The sequence below is a fragment of the Piliocolobus tephrosceles genome, chromosome 1, assembly GCF_002776525.5.
Source record: "Piliocolobus tephrosceles isolate RC106 chromosome 1, ASM277652v3, whole genome shotgun sequence".
NCBI lineage: Eukaryota > Metazoa > Chordata > Mammalia > Primates > Cercopithecidae > Piliocolobus > Piliocolobus tephrosceles.
Window position 1 is genome coordinate 73,053,542 of NC_045434.1, and position 18,531 is coordinate 73,072,072.

At 34.5% G+C, this 18,531-nt stretch overlaps 1 protein-coding gene across 2 annotated transcripts in view; it reads right to left on the reverse strand.

Annotated features, from left to right (window-relative positions):
* USH2A (usherin) overlaps window positions 1-18,531 on the reverse strand; it is a 798,346-nt gene that overhangs the window by 617,539 nt on the left and 162,276 nt on the right. For both annotated transcript variants that reach the window (XM_023203737.1, XM_023203738.1), the window contains one exon: window positions 814-1,009. In XM_023203737.1, coding sequence (XP_023059505.1) covers window positions 814-1,009 — 196 coding nt within the window. The remainder of the gene's footprint in view (window positions 1-813; window positions 1,010-18,531) is intronic.

Sequence of the window (18,531 nt, forward strand, 5' to 3'; positions counted from 1 at the left end):
AATATTCTCATATATCAAAATTTCAAAGTGCATTATGTACATAGTGCATTTTGGGCACATGATAAATTTTGTCCTTATGTGGCAGTGGTTCCCCTCAAAAATGTTGGATGTAATAAATTGCTATAATCAAATCTAATTTCTGAAAAATACCTGTGGGAGTAACAAACAAAAAAGCACGTCTTATATAAAAAAATGATAAATAACAGCAAAGGTAGCTGTTTATTATAATCAACTTGGTGCTGAATTACAAAATTAAAATTATGTAGCCCTTTATAAGTAACCCGAGCAATATACATGATCTGTAGAATTATGTTGACTTATTTTGCATTTCATAGGAACAGTTCAAAGAAATATAATAGAAAAAAAATGGAAAGATTTATCACAAAGGACCCTGTAGCACAGAATATTTTGAAAAAATCCATTTATTTTGATCTATTAAGAAAACTAGCATGAAAATGATTTGCTTAGAACTCATTAAGTGTGAAACATTTTGAAAAAGTGCTAATTTTCTAAAAGAAACATCTATGCAGTAAGCAAATTATATTTTTCTATGACTTATTAGTATGGGACCATGTGAACTAATGCATCTACAGAATAAAGAAACTTCTAAAGGGTTGATTAAACTAAGCTTCAAGCTGCAGTTTGATATAATTATTAATTTAATCATTTTAAACAGTTAATTTCATGCAAATTTTTTTTCCAGCCTTCCTTGAGCAAAGAAATTTGCTTTACTCTTCAGTTAAGAAATCAAATAGAGAATTTTATTCCAGATGATAATAGAGATGTGACTGTAAACTTTTGCATTACACGTACCAATAACATTTGCTTTGCACTTGCACTGGCCTGAATTTTGGTGACAGGTAATATCTCCATCCACTGTCCCAGAGGTATTGCAGTTACAGGGACTGCAGCCATCAGGATCCAACTCTTGAAGATTGTAGAATCCATTCTGGCACTGATTACACTGTCTGCCAGACACATGTCTCTTACAATTACACTGGCCTCCAATCTAGAGAAGATACAACATTTTGTAGAATGATGAACGTATCTATTTTTAGATAATTTGCTCATTAGGTACAAGACAGGGAGGGAGGGAGAAGAAAACTAAATGTTCAACAGACAAGAAGGTAATAAGGTATTTTTCCTCTTGACACACAACATGGGAGGCTTCAGCAGGGAGAATATATAGAACTGAATGAAAATAAAACCCATAGAAGTTAGTTGTATAAGAATAAAAGGGAAATGGGGAATTAACCATTAAATACTATACATAGAAATCAAAATATAAATATGTAGAGATTGAAAATAGAAAACAGTCAGCAGTTAGTCTTTAGGACACAACTTCTCTCTTTTTTTTTTTTTTTTGAGATGGAGTCTTGTACTGTCACCAGGCTGGAGTGCAGTGGCGCAATCTTGGCTCACTACATCCTCTGCCTCCTGGGTTCAAGCCATTCTCCTGCCTCAGCCTTCCAAATAGCTGGGACTACAGGCGCCTGTCACCATGCTCAGCTAATTTTTGTAATTTTAGTAGAGGCGGGGTTTCGCCATATTGGCCAGGATGGTCTCGATCTCTTGACCTCGTAATCCGCCCACCTCAACCTCCCAAAGTGCTGGGATTACAGGCGTGAATCACCACACCCAGCCCACCTCTCTGTTTGATTCCTCTTGTTTACTGTCTCATTGATTTAAACTTGTTTTGTAAATGCTAGGTATTTAAATTAAGGGAGAATCTTTCTATAATGATATCATCCCATAAACAATATAACAATATTTAATGTTATTTGTTAATAGAATTATGTATGCCTACTGATACTGACCCTAATACAGTTTTTCTTACCCAACTCCCCTTTTCGGACTATTTCAGCATGTGTGTGATTCATTTCACCACATTAAATATATTTAGCTGATTTATATTGCGGTAAGAAATTCCAAAAATGTTTTTTGTTTTAAAGCATTTTCAAGCAAAATAACACCTAAAACACTGTGCCATTTTACTCTTCAAGTATCTGATTTGAGAAGAACGAAAATACATAAAATATAGTGTTCATCTACTTTATGCATAGATAATACTATGTTGATTAGAGAAAGATAAGAACTAAACTCTTCATAAACAGACATATGTATATAAAATGTCAAATAAATATGAGAAATTTAATAACTTAGGACTCTAACACAGCAATGTGGGTACAGAGTTCAAATCTCTTTTATAGTACCTGACATTTTCCGCCCTGACTTTCTTTCACTTGGATTAAATCCAGCTCTTCACATTCGGAGGCAGAGTTACCATAGAGGGAAGTAACCTACTTGTGAAAAGATATTATTTGATTTCTATTTAATTTCAAGGATATTTAAAAATATCTAGGTTGGGATTCAGTTACAAGATATAGGGAAGGACTGAGAAATTAAATAATTTTTAAAGACCTATCACTGCCTCAATTTTCCTCATCCAAGAAATAGAGACTCACTGGAAGCTTTATTTAAGGATAAATTAAGACAATTGATATGAAAATATCTAAGACTAAAAGATAAATGGTTATATGCAAACCAAATGTAGTTGTAGATAATAATGAACTTCAATATCAAAGATGCATATAGGTTTAGAAAGATGAGTAAGAACGATGAATTGCCTTCTTGTGCCTGGCTGTTTCTCGGTCTTATTCATATCTAGTCAAAAAGATACAAAATCATTACTCAAGACAGAGATTTGATTCAGCCTACAAAACTAAATGGCATTTATTGGTGGATATGTGTAACATACAGGCACATCATGAAAATCCAATAGGCCTGTCAGTACATACTTGTAACACTTCAAGTATATCAACCCATAACTCAGGCCTGAGTATTTGCTGGTACTTTACAGGTATCAGTCCTGTTCTCCAAACGGATGGTAAAAACCTTGAGGCATTGGACATACGTTATGTTTCCGTCAAATAATAATCTTAAACATTACCCACCTGTAAACAATACGTTTTCAAATAGCAAGGAAGCGTGCAAAAGGCAAAGAGAAATAAAAGTGCAAAAAATTTTTCTTTTATATGTTTTGTTATATTATTATTATTATTACTATTATTATTATTATTATTAAGACGACTTAACTCTTGTTGCCCAGGCTGGAGTACAATGGCGCGATCTCGGCTCACTGCAACCTCCGCCTCCCAAGTTCAAGAGATTCTCCTGTTTCAGCGTCCCTAGTAGCTGGGCCACCATGCATGGCTAATATTTTGTCTTTTTATTAGAGACACGGTTTCACCATGTTGGTCAGGCTGGTCTTGAACTCCTGTCCTCAGATGATCTGCCCGCCTTGGCCTCCCAAATATTTGGGATTACAGGCATGAGCCACGGCCCCTGGTCTTGTTGTATTCTTATTTACATGTAATGCATGTATCAGCTGGAGCGTCCTTACCTTTGGAAATCTAGATAAGGCTGCCTATGACCCTAATTCCATTCCTGAACGACAGAAGTGCTCCTTAAGTTTATAAGAATTCTATGCGTATTGATCATTTCATAGTCGCCCTGACCCTACACTTCTGTTTCTTCCATTTTGAAGTCTTTCTGGCTCCTACCAGCACTGCCCTGTGTCACCCAGAGGTAAAACTCAGCTAATGCCTCAATTTCAAGAACAGTTGTTCAAAACAAACAAAGAAACAAAATGTAGTTGTTAACCTTTATTAAAGGTTTGGGATAAAAGAGGAATTAAATCATTACTTTGCAATTCATAATATCCCTTTAGTTTCCCCTACAGCTAGAGATTTTCATTGGCACTCCAATTATCCACCATCTCTGTGGCTTCTCTGTTCTTCCTCCTTGCTCTGCCATAAAGCATATCCACTTTTTTCTGTACACCTGACTTTGCATGGTCACTTTCTCACATACATCCCAAAAGTGTATATTATTGCCTTGATTCTTGCAAAAACCTAAGTCTTATCTAGATATTTTTGTCAATAAAAACAATACTTTCTATATGAACAATTCTGTCACAAATTAATAAAATAACAAGTTTACTCCCATTTCATTAATCTAAGTTTCTGTAACACATGTAGACTATAATTTCTGTATATTAACTATATCTTAAAATATAGTTTAAAACCAAAGTAAGGCATTATTACTTTTAAAATTGTTAATTTTAGTCAGTTTCCCAAAATTCAACTGAAAATACCAAGTTTACTTCTGTAGATTCTATAGCTGTAGATTCTCCCTTTTTAATGTGAGAAAATACAAATCTACTCATACTCTAAAACCAATTCCTGTCCACCAAGAGGTAGAAAGAGAGAAAGGCATTCCTCTTTCTTTTAAAAATATAATTCCTCAAATCATAAGACACTCTTTAGTACGATCCTTCCAGGACAACTCTAGATTGACCTATTGGTTTTCTTTGGTCAAATACTAGCACATATAATGCTTGCATATATGATTCAAACAGACATTTAAAAATGCCTGCAAAAGCACACCAGCATGGCGCATGTATACGTATATAACAAACCTGCACTTTGTGCACATGTACCCTAGAACATAAAGTATAAATAAATAAATAAATAAATAAATAAATAAATAAATGCCTGCAAATTTAGAGTTCATTCTCTCTTGCTGGGCTTGGAATTCTGAGATCACCTTGTGAACAAGCTCATGCTATCCTGCTAGAATATCAGAAGTTGTATGGCAGAAAACTGAGGTGCCCCAGTGAACAGCCAGCTTGTCAACCACCACATATGTGAGTGAGGTCTTCCTATCTAACTGCTATTTGACCAGCTAGCTAATCACAGACAAATGAGAGAGCCCAGAAGAGGTTGGACAAGTCAGTGCACACCAGCACTGGGCCAAACCATAAAATCCTAAATAAGTAAACAATTTTTATTGTTTTTAGCCACTAACTTAAGCAGCAAAAGTTAATAGATACAATATCATTGACCAGAACTTAAACCACATTTCTATACGTAGCTGCCAAGGAGGCTGAGAAATGTAGATTATTCTCTATGATCATGTGATCAACTACTATTGAGCTTTCTTTTACTAGCATAGAAGGAAAGACAGATAAAGCAGTACAATTACTATCTCTGGTAACAAACAAATATCTATTCACAGTTCAAGTCATGGAGATTCTCCTGCTCTTTATGGCTTACAATGCAATTTGGTCTTAGAAATTTCGGTCTTGCCTGAATCACAGTTTTGGCCTTAACATGCTTTCAGCCACAAGAGCAGAGGAAAGAAATGATCATCTCCATGAGATGCAGTTAGAAACTCAGAAATAGCTTTCATTAGTCTGGCTTAGGTCTTCTCTTCTTTTGCTAATTTTGTAAAGTAGAAGATATTTCTTTGAAGTCTTCATCCTTTCCTAACATAGGCATTTAGTGCTATTAATATACTACTAAGTCCTGCTGTATTGGGCATCTCACAATTTTCTTATGCTGTGTTTTCATTTTCATTCAGTTCAGAATACTTTTTAATTCATCTTTGGGTTTCCTCTTTGAATCTTGGGTTATTTAGAATTGTGTGAGTTAGTTTCCAAATATTTAGTGCAATTCCAGGTTATTTTGTTATTGATTTCTAATTTAATTTAACTGCAGCCAGATAATGTACTTTATATGACTTGAATTCGTTTAAATCTTTTGAGGTTTGTGTTATGGTTCAGAATTTGATCTATTTTGGTAGATATTTGGTGTAGGCCTGAAAAGTAGGTGCAGTTTGCTGCTCTGTTGGGTTGAATGTTCCATAACTGGACATTAGGTCAAGTTGGTTGACAGTGTTGTTCTAATCTATGGATTTACTGATTTCCTGTCAGTTTATTCTACTAATTATTGAGAGAAGGGTATTGAAATTTTTGCCCACAAATGTGGATTTTACTTTCTCCTTCAGTTACATGGGTTTTTGCTCTGTGCGTTTTGAAGCTCTGTTGTTGGTACAGAAATATTAAGAATTGTTATGTCCTATTGATAAAATGACTCCTTTCACAAAATGAAATTACCTTCTTCATCCTGGGCAATATTTTATCTTGGACAAAATTTCTAAAAATTCATGTTTTCTCATATTAATAAAGTCACCCTAGATTTCTTATGATTAGTGCTCACAGGATTTACCTTTTTCGACATTTGCTTTTAACCTATTTGTGTCTTGTACTTAAATATCTTTTCTGCAAGCAGCATATAGTTAAGTTGTACTTTTTCCTTTTTTAACCAATCTTCCACTCTCTGGCTCTTAACTGGATTATTTAGAACATGTAAATTTAGCATTATTATTGATATGATTATGTTTAAATCTATTATCTTGATATTTTCTTTCTATTTGTCCCATCTGTTTGGGATTTCTTTCTTCTTCTTCTTCTTCTTCTTCTTCCTCTTCTTCTTCTTCTTCTTCTTCTTCTTCTTCTTCTTCTTTTTTTTTTTTTGCCTGTTTTGTGTTATTTTATATTTCTTTATGATTCAAATTATCTCCATGTTGGTTTATTAGCTATAACTCTTTGTTTTATGATTTTAGTGGTTTTTATTCTACATCTTTATCACAACCTAGCTTTAAGTAACATACTACTTCAAATAGAGTATAAAGATCTTACAATAGTATACAATTGTCTCTTGAACAACATGAGTTATCATTGCATGAGTATATTTATAAAAGAATTTTCTTCCACCTCTGCCAGCCCTGGGGCAACAAGACCAATCTCTCCCCTTCCTCTTATTCCTCCTCCTCATCTTACTCAAAGTGAAGATGAAGAGGACAAAGATCTTTACGATCCAGTTTCACCTAACAAAGAGTAAATACATTTTCCCTTTCTTATGATTTTCCTAAAGATTCTCTTTTCTCTAGATTACTTTATTATAAGAATACAGTAAATAATATACACAAAATAAATGTTAATTGACTGTTCATGTTATCAGTAAGGTTTTTGGTCAATTAGTAGTTAAGGTTTTGGAGAGTCAAAGTTAAACATGAATTTTTGACTGTGTGGGAAATCAGTACCCCTAACTCCCATGTCATTCTAGGGCCAAAGGTACTTCCTTTTCCCCCTCCTAATTATTGTGTTATTACTGCCAAACGTTTTACTTATACATGTTATAAAACCTTTACTATATTATTATTTTTTTTAAAAAACTGTCAACTGTATTTAAAGAAAATTAAATCATTAGAAAAATACCCTCCATATTTGCCATGCAGTTGCCATTTTGGGTGTTCTTTGTTTCTTTGTGCAGATCCATATTTCCATATGATACCATTTTATTTCCAACTGAAGGAATTCTTTTTAATGTTTCTTACAGTATAAGTTTGTGTGTGGTGAACTCTTTCATTATATGTATTGCAAATAGTTTTTATTTGACCTTCATCTTAGATCTCTTTCCTAGATATAGAATCATAAGTGCACTATTTGTTTTCTTTCACAATTATAAGAATGTTGTCCCACTGTCTTCTTCTTTGCATTATTTTGGATAGGAAATCTGTTGTCATTCTTACTGTTTTGCCTATGTATTTAACATGTCTTTTTCCTCTGGCTGCTTTAGTATTTTATTTTATCATTAAAAATTTATCACTAGCTTTGAGCAATTCAATTATAATATGCCTTTTATGATTTCCTTCATGTTACTTATTTTTTAGTTTTCTTGAGATTCATGGGTGTGTGGCTTTATGGTTTTCAGTCCTTAATGTACTTGGAATTTTTCAGCCATAAATTCTTTGAATATTTTTTATGTTCCCAGCTCCACTCCACCATTCCTGTAGGGACTCAAATTACACATACACCAAGCCTCTAAAAGTTGTCCCACAGCTCACAAATGCTTTTTTCATTTTTACAAATGCTCTTTCAACTCTGTTTCATTTTGAACAGGTTATATTACTATGACTTCAAGTTCACTAACTTTTTAAATAAAACATAAATGTTTTGTGTTTAATGTATAACAAATTATATCCAGTGTATTTTTATTCCATACTCTGCAGGTTTTTCTCTGGGATTTTGATCTGTAGGGTTATTTAGTACCTTCCATATTTTTATGTAACTTTTAAACTATGTAAGGTTATCTGTTTCTATATACTGGCCTGATAATTCTAACGTCTCTCACAATTCTGGATCTGTTTTGACTGATGTATTTACATCCTCATTATGAGTTGTACTTTCCTGTTTCTTTGCATGCCTGATAATCTTTGATTTGGTGTCAGAGACTGTGAATTTTTTCTTGTTGGGTACTACGTATTTTAGTGCTCTTACAAATATATTTGAGTTTTGTTCTTGGATGCAGTTAAATTACTTGGAAACAATTCCTTTTGAGTCTTGCTCTTAAGATTTATTAGGTGGTATTGAAGTAGTTATCAGCCTAGGGCTATTCTCCACTATTGAAGCTAGACCCTTTTGTGTACACTTATCCAATGCCCTGTAAATCATATGTTTTCTCTCCAGTTCAGCTAGTGGAAACAGGCACATTTCCCAGAATTACATGAGTGTCAACTATTGTTACTTTTAGTAATTGAAAGTTGTGCTTTCTGCAGCCTCATACATGCAGTGATCAGTACTCAAGTGAATTCTTAAGGAAGATGCTCTGTAGATATGTGGAATTATCTCTGTGTTCCTCTCTCTCCTCTCTGCAAACTAACTACTTTGAATTCCTGAAACACTTGGCTATATCTCTTCAATTTGGGGAACCCTCTGAGCTCCATCTGGGTTTTCGCTTCCTAAGTCATGGACTGGAAATACTCTGAAAGCAGCAATCTGGGTCAATTGTAAGATTCACATAATTTATTTCCTATTTCTCAGCAAATATTGTCCTCATTGCCTGATGTCCAACGTCTAGCAAACAATTATTTAGTACATTTTGTCCTTATTTTTAATCATTTCAAGTGTGAGGATAAATTCTATCACTCTCTTCAGTCAGAAGTAATGTCTCAAAAAGACATTTGGACATGACAAAACAACTATAAACTCAACTTAAGAGGAAACTAGTTAACAACACTCAGAGAGAATTTTCAGGAGCTGCATCATAGATAGAGTTCCATTGGGAAACATTTATTCAGCTGTTTAACGTAGCTCCAAGCTCTAAACCCAAATAACATAGAGCTCCAAAGAAGTTTGGCAGTGATACCTATGCTTACTATACCAGGAAAATGGAAAATCATGGATCAAAAACCTCATGCCATCTTTCAACTGTTCCTGTTAAGCAGCCAAAATTGGAATCCTGAAACTTCAATCCCCTCATCAGCACTACACTTTCTCACAGACAAACTCCAAAACATAGCAGAATTTGGATGGAGATTAGCAGAGGTGCAATGCACACTGTAATGTTCAGAAGCTTAAGAAATAGCATTATAAACAGGAGTAAAATTTGGAAATATACTGGTTGCTGTGCTTGTGGTTGGGAGCAAAGGAAGGGAAGAAAAAGATGTGTTTTAACGTAGTAACTACTCAAATAATTTAAATCTATAGTCTGTTGCTTTATAACTGTCAATTGAAATGGAAGATTTCATCTCAGTCTAGGTTACCACTATAAGATGTTGCTGCCAAATACAGTAAATTAAATTATAATCAAACTAATCTGTAGGTATACATCCTATTGTGATAAGAGAGCCAGTGCCCGGGAAGACGGAACTAAAGGATAAGTATATTGTACACATTCTGCTTTCTGATAAAGGATCCAACTTGTTAGAAATGGTGCATTCAAAGATTAATAAAATTAAGACATGATTTGCCCATGAGGAATACTAGGGCAGGATAAGTAAAAGTTATAATAAATTTATTTTCTTGCTTAAGAAAAAGGATATAGGCGTTAACTAAGAATGCCCATTGTTAGAAAAATATGCATCTAAATACATTTACTAAAATATAAAATTTTGAGAAAATTTAGATGAAGCACATGTCTTTTCCTCTTTTTCTCACTACTTCAAAATAACAGCAATTTAAAAAGTAAAACTCATAATTTTGATGAGACCAGCAGAGAAAACAACATGGGAGAAATATATTTTTCAAAAATTTCAAAGACAAAAAAATGAAATAAAGAAATATAAATAAATATTGGCAACGTTCTTGACTAATCAGAGAAACTGCAGTATGAGTGCAGGCTGATTTGGATTCCTAAAGCAAGAGGATTGATCTAGAAAACAGTTAATAGTAAGAGATGAAAACAATTACCAATTTTTGATAAAGTTCAGATCAAGCATGTGCCTTTTCCTCTTTTTCTTGATACTTCAGTAACAAAACAGGAATCTTTAAACATATAACCTATAATTTTAATGAGGCCAGCAGAGAAAACAATAGGGAAGAAATACATTTTACAAAAATTTTGAAGACAGAAAATGAAATTAAGAAATAGAAATAAATATTGACAATATTCTTAAATAATCAGAGAAATTTCAGCTTGAGTGCTGGCTGAATTGGATTCCTAAAATATGAAAACTGATTTTTTCCTACAGAATCTTTGAGAGCCTTAAGACTTGAAGATAATGAAACATTGAAAGAAGTAAGAGGATACACACAGGTCTAAAGTTAAAACAATAGTTCTCAACTGAGGACGATTTTGTCCCCAGGGGAACTTTCTAGTAGTCAAGGTCGGTGGGGAGGAGTTCTACTGGCATCTAGTATACTGGCATGTAGCCAGGGATTCTGCTATACATCCTGCAATGCACATATCAGTCCCTCACAACAAATTACCCAGCCCAAAATAGCCATAGTGCCAAGGCTGAGAATCATGAATTAGAGTTATTCTACATAGAAAGTATTTAGATTTTCAGGTCCCCTTTCAACCCCACTCAGCCAGCCAAACTAATCCTACTCCATAGTGACATCAGTCTTATTGTCAAGAATAATTGAAATTAACCAACTCCATAATGTTGGAACATCAACAATTTGTTATTGGGAGAGGCACAAGGTAGACATGAAAGGATTAAGTGAAAGTCTGTATAAACCGCCTCTCCCTTTTACCACCACAATTCTCCTTCTACAGGGTTTATGGAAATCCAGAAAGCCGGGAGCCAGAGTTATTTTCCATAAAGAGAAAACTGGCAGAAAAGAACTACAAAGATAAGAACTCTAGAACTAATATTTGAGCTTTTAACCAATGCAAAGAAAAGCTGTATTGCTGCTCATAAACATGAGTAAAAGGCCATTTTGGAAAGATTTTTACCATTTCTCTACAGAATGAAGCAGATTGCAAAATTCATCAAACATATATGCAAAATATACAACATGAATGACAGAAACAAAAATAAAGGACGAGGACAAAAAACAATAATCCAGATGAGGAAACAAACAATGCAGGGAATAGAGATAGAAGAAATCATCAACTAATAACAATTTAATAAAATACCTCTGTTATCCTCAGAAGATAAAAGTTGCATTCATTAAAAAATATAGAAACAACAACAAAGCCTAAAGGAATAAACAATCAGTGGAAGAAAGAATTCTTAAATATTAAAAACATAGAGCCAGGCATAGTGGCATGTGCTTGTTAGTCCCAGCTACTCAGGAGGCTAAGGTAGAAGTATTGTTAGAGCCCAGGAGTTTGAGTCCAGCCTAGACAATAAATCAAGATTCTGTATCCAAAAATAAAAGCTGGAAAAAAATCTCAACTAAAAGATTAGAAGAGAAAGATAAGAATATACTTCAGAAAGTCCAATATTAATAATGAGATGATTATTATTTTATGTCTAGTAGATGCTCAGCAAGGTTATGTTGAGTAATTGTAACTTTGATGTTTTTCTAGCATTCCTTAGCTTAAAACAACAATAATATCAACCATCTTTTGAACATTTACAATATTGCAGGCAGATTGCTATGATATTTTATACATGTTTTCCTATTTGTGAATAAATTACCCTGTGAAGTATTATACTTCCTGTAGACAAACTAACAGACGTCTCTAACATAAAAGGGAAAGTAAGTGACATAACCTGAAGTAAAATTGAGAGTTCTGTGGCTGCAGTCCTGCCTGCTTATGCACCATGCTATTGTGCCTTAGAATTTCAATTACTCCTATACCCTGAGACAGTAGTTGAGGAGTATCTCAACTAAATGGTATAAATTCCTGAAATATTAGGATTATGTGCCATAATTACTGGCCACAGTATTAACTATGCTCTGAACAACCTAAATCTACCTAAGTCTTCACTTATTTATCAATAAAATGAGCATAATAATATCTACCTCATAGGTCTGTTGTCAGGATTAACTGAGATTACTAATGTAAAAATATTTAGCATCATCTCTGGAACATAGTAAGTGCTTGGTAAAGATGAGGCAGAAGCATTATTCTGTATATTTCACACTGGTATAGAACAAATAGTGGGCAGGAAAATTCATCAAATGATTGATAGCCAAACTTCTTTCAATCCTTCTAAAGTACTTGATGGATGTGGGGCAGTACTTGCAGAGTGAAAGGGCCAATTATTTGCAGCTTGCACAAAGATCCCATAGGCTTGAGACATTCCTACTCTCTCTTCTGCTCACTTCAGCTATACAGCCCCTCTTCTGAATACATAAGGGGTACTCCTACCTTATGGTGTTTGCATAGGCTGCTCCCTCTGCCTGGGTCTCTTCCTCCAGATTTCCACATGACTAACTACCTTATCTCCTTCAGGTCTCAAGTGAAATGCCATCTTTTCAATTAAAAGTCCTTTGGCTGCATTTCCAAAATTGCAATTCCCTTCCTTAAAATGGCACTCTCAAAGCCTTTTACTTTGTCTAGTTTTCTCCTATAGCACTTAACTTAGTAAATAAGTTTACTTATTTTTATATTTATTGATTGTTCTTTCTCTTCCGACTCCCCAAATCACTTTACAATGTAAGCTCCAAAGTGGCAGGAATTTTCATCATTTTATTATTTGTGAAAATACGTGAATCTTCATTTTACAGAAGAATTTAAACCTTAGAAAGATCAAACTACTTATTAAAAGTGGTGCAGTTACTGATAAGGTTTGGCTATATCTCCACCCAAATCTCATCTTGAATTCCTACGTGTTGTTGGGGGGGGTGCCCAGTGGGAAATAACTGAATCACGGGGGCAGGTCTTTCCTGTGCTGTTCTTGTGACGGTGAATAAGTCTCACAAGATCTGATGGTTTTAAAAACAAGAGTTTCAATGCACAAGCTCTCTCTTTGCCTGCCGCTATCCATATAAGATGTGACTTGTCCCTCCTTGTCTTTTGCCATGATTGTGAGGCCTCCCCAGCCATATGGAACTGTAAGTCTACTAAACCGTTTTTCCTGTATAAATTACCCAGTCTCAGGCATGTCTTTATCAGCAGTGTGAAAATGGACTAATATAGTTACTAAGTGGCCCAACTCTGAAATCCATGTTCATAACCCCTTATGTTAAATTAACTCTGCTTATCATAAGCTACAAATATAATAATAGCAACAGGAACCGTGCTAGACTCAATGAAGTTTAAGGCATGGCCTATACCTGTAAAGAGCTGAAAGCACAGTGGAAGAATCAGCCAAGCATTCTAATTGTTATTTTGTGAATTTCTTTGCTAGCACTGATGTTCACTAATGTTTGCTTCATATTGTCTTGTAATCACACCCAGGACATCATCATTTTGGACCATGAAGCAAAAGTCTGCTGGCCCAGGCTCTGGAGCAGTGGTGGATATGGACAGTCAATTGGGTGACAAATGTCACAATGAATTTGGTAGGAAGGTTACTGACAACAGGAAAGAGTACAATCCTGCAATAATTACCCTAGTCCGTTTTCTTTACTTTAGGAGATGAAATTCTATGAGGGCGAATTCAAGGCATCAAATAATTCACATATGATTTCTTGCACATGTGTGAAAATAATTATTTTGTGCTTAAAGAAAATATGAAGCATGATTTCAATATTGATAAATTATATAAACACAGTTTTTATTAGTGGTTCTCTATATAATGGTTGTCATATTTTAGGTAATTTGAAGCAACACTTTTAAAACAGTAGCAATATAAATATATGTCTTTATATGCACTCATCTGTCTGTGGGAGAGAAGAACTAATGTTCTATAGATTACGCATTCTCTCGAAACTCACTAAAACCCAATGAGGCAATGTTGATATTGCTAAACAAAGTAAAAATTGAGAAAGCAAACTGAAGAATGTAGGAACAGGAAGTCTGTCCCGGAAATTGAGTGGTAGTTCAAATGTTTCATTTGAGCAGAAAATAAATATATGAGGGCAAAAAGAAATCATTTCATCAATGCATACATTCTTCTGAAAATTCTTTTCTTTCCTAGATAACATCATAGACTTCTATTTTATAAAAGTCTCTAACTCCTCTTCTTACTTTCTGGAGAATTTATTATTTCACATTGTTTTGTACATCCACAAGGTATGCACCCTGTGAGTTTTAAAAGTCATACTACACTAGCAATACCTCCCAGTTTCTACACTTTTTCTTTCAGAATTGCCATCACTAACCAGCTATTGTATACTGAATGGTATCTGCCAGTCTGTTCCTCTCCCCAATCTGTTTAAAAAACTGCTGTCAAATTAATTTTCATTCATTCCAATTTTTTTTTTTTTTTTAAGAGACAGGGGCCTAGGCCTGAGTGCAGTGGCAGAAACATAGCTTACCATAACCTCAAACTCTTGGCCTCAAGCAGTCCTCTTGCCTCAGCCTCCCAAAGTGCTAGGATTACAGGCATGAGCCACAGTGACTTGCCTCATCTACTCTAATTCCGATGATAATACTCCTACGGTAAGATGGTGAGAATGAAACACCTGGGTAGACAAAAGAGGATGCATTTTCTGTAAGTAAAATTAAAATAACAAAATTCAGTTAAAGTTGCTTTGCTTTTAATTATCACCAAGTACTAGCAATTCTAAACAACGTTTGTGATACAATACTCTTCCCCACTGAGGTAGATTGCTTCCACTGCCTCCCACCTACTTGGTACACCTCTGTGTCACTCCTGTGCTCAGAAATATTCAATAGCTTCCTATTGCCTAACTATTGAAGCCCAAATACCATGAGGTGGTTTCCACATGTCTCTCCAGTCTCACATACCATTAGTAACCCTACCTCAGTGACAGCCCCAGAGTTTCCATAGGAAGGGCAGGGTGGCCAAAAATATTGTTCAGGGATTTATCTTACAGTTGCATTTGCACATCAAACATCCCATCCTTACTTAGAATATAGAGCAATTTTGCATGACTTTATGAAGGACAGTAGTGTGAGGAGGGGAGTGGATGTGGGGGACTTGATGCTTGCCAAGCAAATTTTATACTCCTACTGTCTATACAGTGGCATATTTTCTGCAAATAACAATAGTCTTACTTCTTTCTTGATATTCATGGCTTTTTGTTTTTTCACTTTGTCCTACATTAACTTCTGTTACAATTTTGAATAGAAGTTATAAGAGCAAACCTCTTTGCTTTGTTCCTGATGTAGTGGTAAAATATTTAACATTTATTGTTAACATAATATAAGCTATAGGGTTTTTGCAGATGCCGTTTTCAGTTTGAGGAAGTCTCTTCTATTTCTGGTGGGCAGAGGGTATTTATCATGAAAGTGTTTTGACTTTTTTTTCCAAAGTTTTTTAATCTATTGAGATGATTACATGGGAATTGTTTTGTATTCTGTTTATGTGGCATACTACATTAATTGATTTTCAGATGTTAAACTAACTTTGCATTCCTGGGAGAAATCCAATCAGCCATGATGCATTACCCTATTATATTGCAGGATTCCATTTGCTGTTAAGGTATTTTATATCTATGTTCATATGGAATATTCTAATGGGCTTTTCTTTTAGTGCTTTGTTATGTTATGGGATTAAAGTTAGGTAGCTCTCAAAAATGAGCTGAGAAATACATGCTCCTCCTTGGTTTTCTGAAAGAGTTTTTGTAGAACTAATATTATTTATTCCTTTATGTTAGTGGCAAATTCACCAGTGAAGCCATTTGGGACTGAGATTTTCCTTGTTGAAAGGTTTTTAGATATGAATTAAATGTCTTTAATATATGTGGGGATATTTCTATTTTTGTTGTTAGTTTTGTGTTAATTTGTTCATTTCATTCAGGACATCAGATTTATTAGCAGAGTTGTTCATAAAACTATATTTTTTAATGTTTATAAAATGTACAATGACACTGATGCCTCTTTTTAACATTTCTGATGTTGGTAGTTTGTGGTTTTGATGTTGGTAATTTGTGTTTTCTGCTCAACTTTATTAAACTTTTCAAAGAACAAACTACTGAGTTTCTTCATTTTCACCATTTTTTGTCCAATTTCTATTTGATTAATATCTATTCATGTTTTATTAATTGTTTCTTTTCTTCTACTAATTTTGCATTGTTCTTTTTTTCTTTCCCATCATCAGTCTTCTGGGTAAGAAAACAGCTTCACTCTAATGTCCTGTCTGCTACTTGTTGACCCGCACATTTTGCTATTCATCCCTGCTCATTTTTAGTTTCTTTCTTCCCAGATTCATAAGAGACTTAAACTCCCAGAAAAATGCTGGGGCTAGGGTAGGTAGAGGAAAAGTTACGTTTGTGTAATTGAATATTGTAATGAGTAGGCAAAAAGTAAAGGAAGGATAGACATTGATGGGCAAAATAGGTTGAGAAAGAGGGAGAAATGGAAACCTTAACCTACAAAGACAAACAACAAAAGAGCTTGGGCTTTCAGTTTTTTTCATGTATTTCATAAGTTCAGCTTAAATTAGGCAGTAAAAGTCAAAAGAGACTCCAGGGGAATCAAGATCAATGGTTATGTGGCCACAGAACTCTTGGATCTCTCTAAATCCCAGGATAAAAGCTGACAGAACTAAATAGCAACATAACAATAGCAAAGCCATTAAAAATGTTTATAACAAAACTAAGTGACCAACTGTGCCCAGAAGCCTCCCAAAAAAAAGAAGGTAGGCACACACCACCAGCAGTCACAAAACCTGCATGGCATTAGCCCCTGTATAGGAGAAAGCAGATGATAGTAAAGGGGTGTTGGACTTTTGAAAGATCTGAATACGGGAGAACCCAAAGTTCAGTGAGCTAGTTTGAAAATAGGCAACTGAAAATAGGAGAGGTTCTGCTGATCCAAAAGCTAGTGACTGCAAGAGTTCTGCAGTGGGAACTGAAGAGCCGAGGGCAATCTAGCTTTCATGGACTCTCAAAACTCACTGACCAGGGCACACTTCCACAGCAAGGACCCACACTGAGGAGAAATCATTGAGAGTGGATGGGTAAGGGTGGTTAAAACAGGATACACTTAAAGATAAAAATTCTGAAGTTAGGATGGGTTTCTTATTGACAATGAAAAAAACAAAAACAAAAACCTCACATAGTTCATTTAAACATAGTAATAATAACTAATACATTTCAAGGTTAAATTCAATTGAACATTTCTGAGTGTTTCTGTTATTCACTGTAATACACACCTTGATACGCACAGTGCCTGGCATATAGGAACATCCCTATATGTGTTTGGTGACTAGATGAATTATTTACAATTAAATGCTATATCACTGAAATATTTTTAGGAGATATTATCAAATATAGGAGTTATAGAAATCACAATTTCTACTTAGTTTTGGCAGAGAGTTAATTATGACTTCTTAAAAAGAGAATACTTACCCCAAATTGTCCTCCAATCCAAAAAAAAGAAACAGTACACATTCATAGTTTTTAAAATATTTGACTCAATAAAGCATACATGCTATTTTTAAATACCAAAAATTTTTGAATATACAAATCTATAGTCAACATGTTTTCCATGTATTCCAAAGTTGAGTCTTTTGATTGCCCACAACCAAATACACCAGACCTAAAGAATTAAAAGTCCCTAAAGTTAAAGCCTAGGAATCCTCATTTTAAAAAGTTCTGTTGATGACTTTTATGAACACTAACATTTAAGAACTATTGCTTTAATACTTGCTACCTACTCTGCCACTGCACCAAGTCAATCAATTCACAGGGATTCAGTCTTACTCTCGATTTCTTCTTAGTCATGCATCTCATCAAATTGTTGGTAGGTCCATCACTGAGCCTCAGAGAAACATAGCCTTTCTAAACTTAGCCAGTATTGAAGCAATTATACCTCTAAGCATCTGAACGTAAGTTATAGAAATAGACTGATTTCAGCAATACAATTTTAGAAAAAGCATTTATGAAATATCTAATCATTTGCAACACTGCTGGTGCTTACACAAAAAATCTTTATCTATATTTATTTATCTATATTTATACAGTATATTTTACTTGCTAGGAGACTTCTCAGCCCCAAGATGTGGATTCTGAGACTTACTACCTATTTCTAGTACAGATACGATAACTTTTTTCCTTAAGCTTCTGCCTCTCTAGAGAAGGAAAGTCCACATTAATGTAACTGGCTACCTTTGTAAGGTACTCCTTCCACTTCAAAAATAAATAAATGAATCTGCAGTAGGTTCTGCTACATATAAATGTCATGAATTGGAGAATGCCAGGTGAATAATGTACATCATAATACTTGTTTCCATTTAAGTGTTTTGTGATCCTGCTGTTTATCATCTTGCTCAGCTGTCGAAAATATTCATTTGAGAAGAAAAGCTTCTAAACTGGTGTAAAACCAAGATGTCTTTTCTTTTCCATTCTACAATGCCTGTCATTTGTCAGGC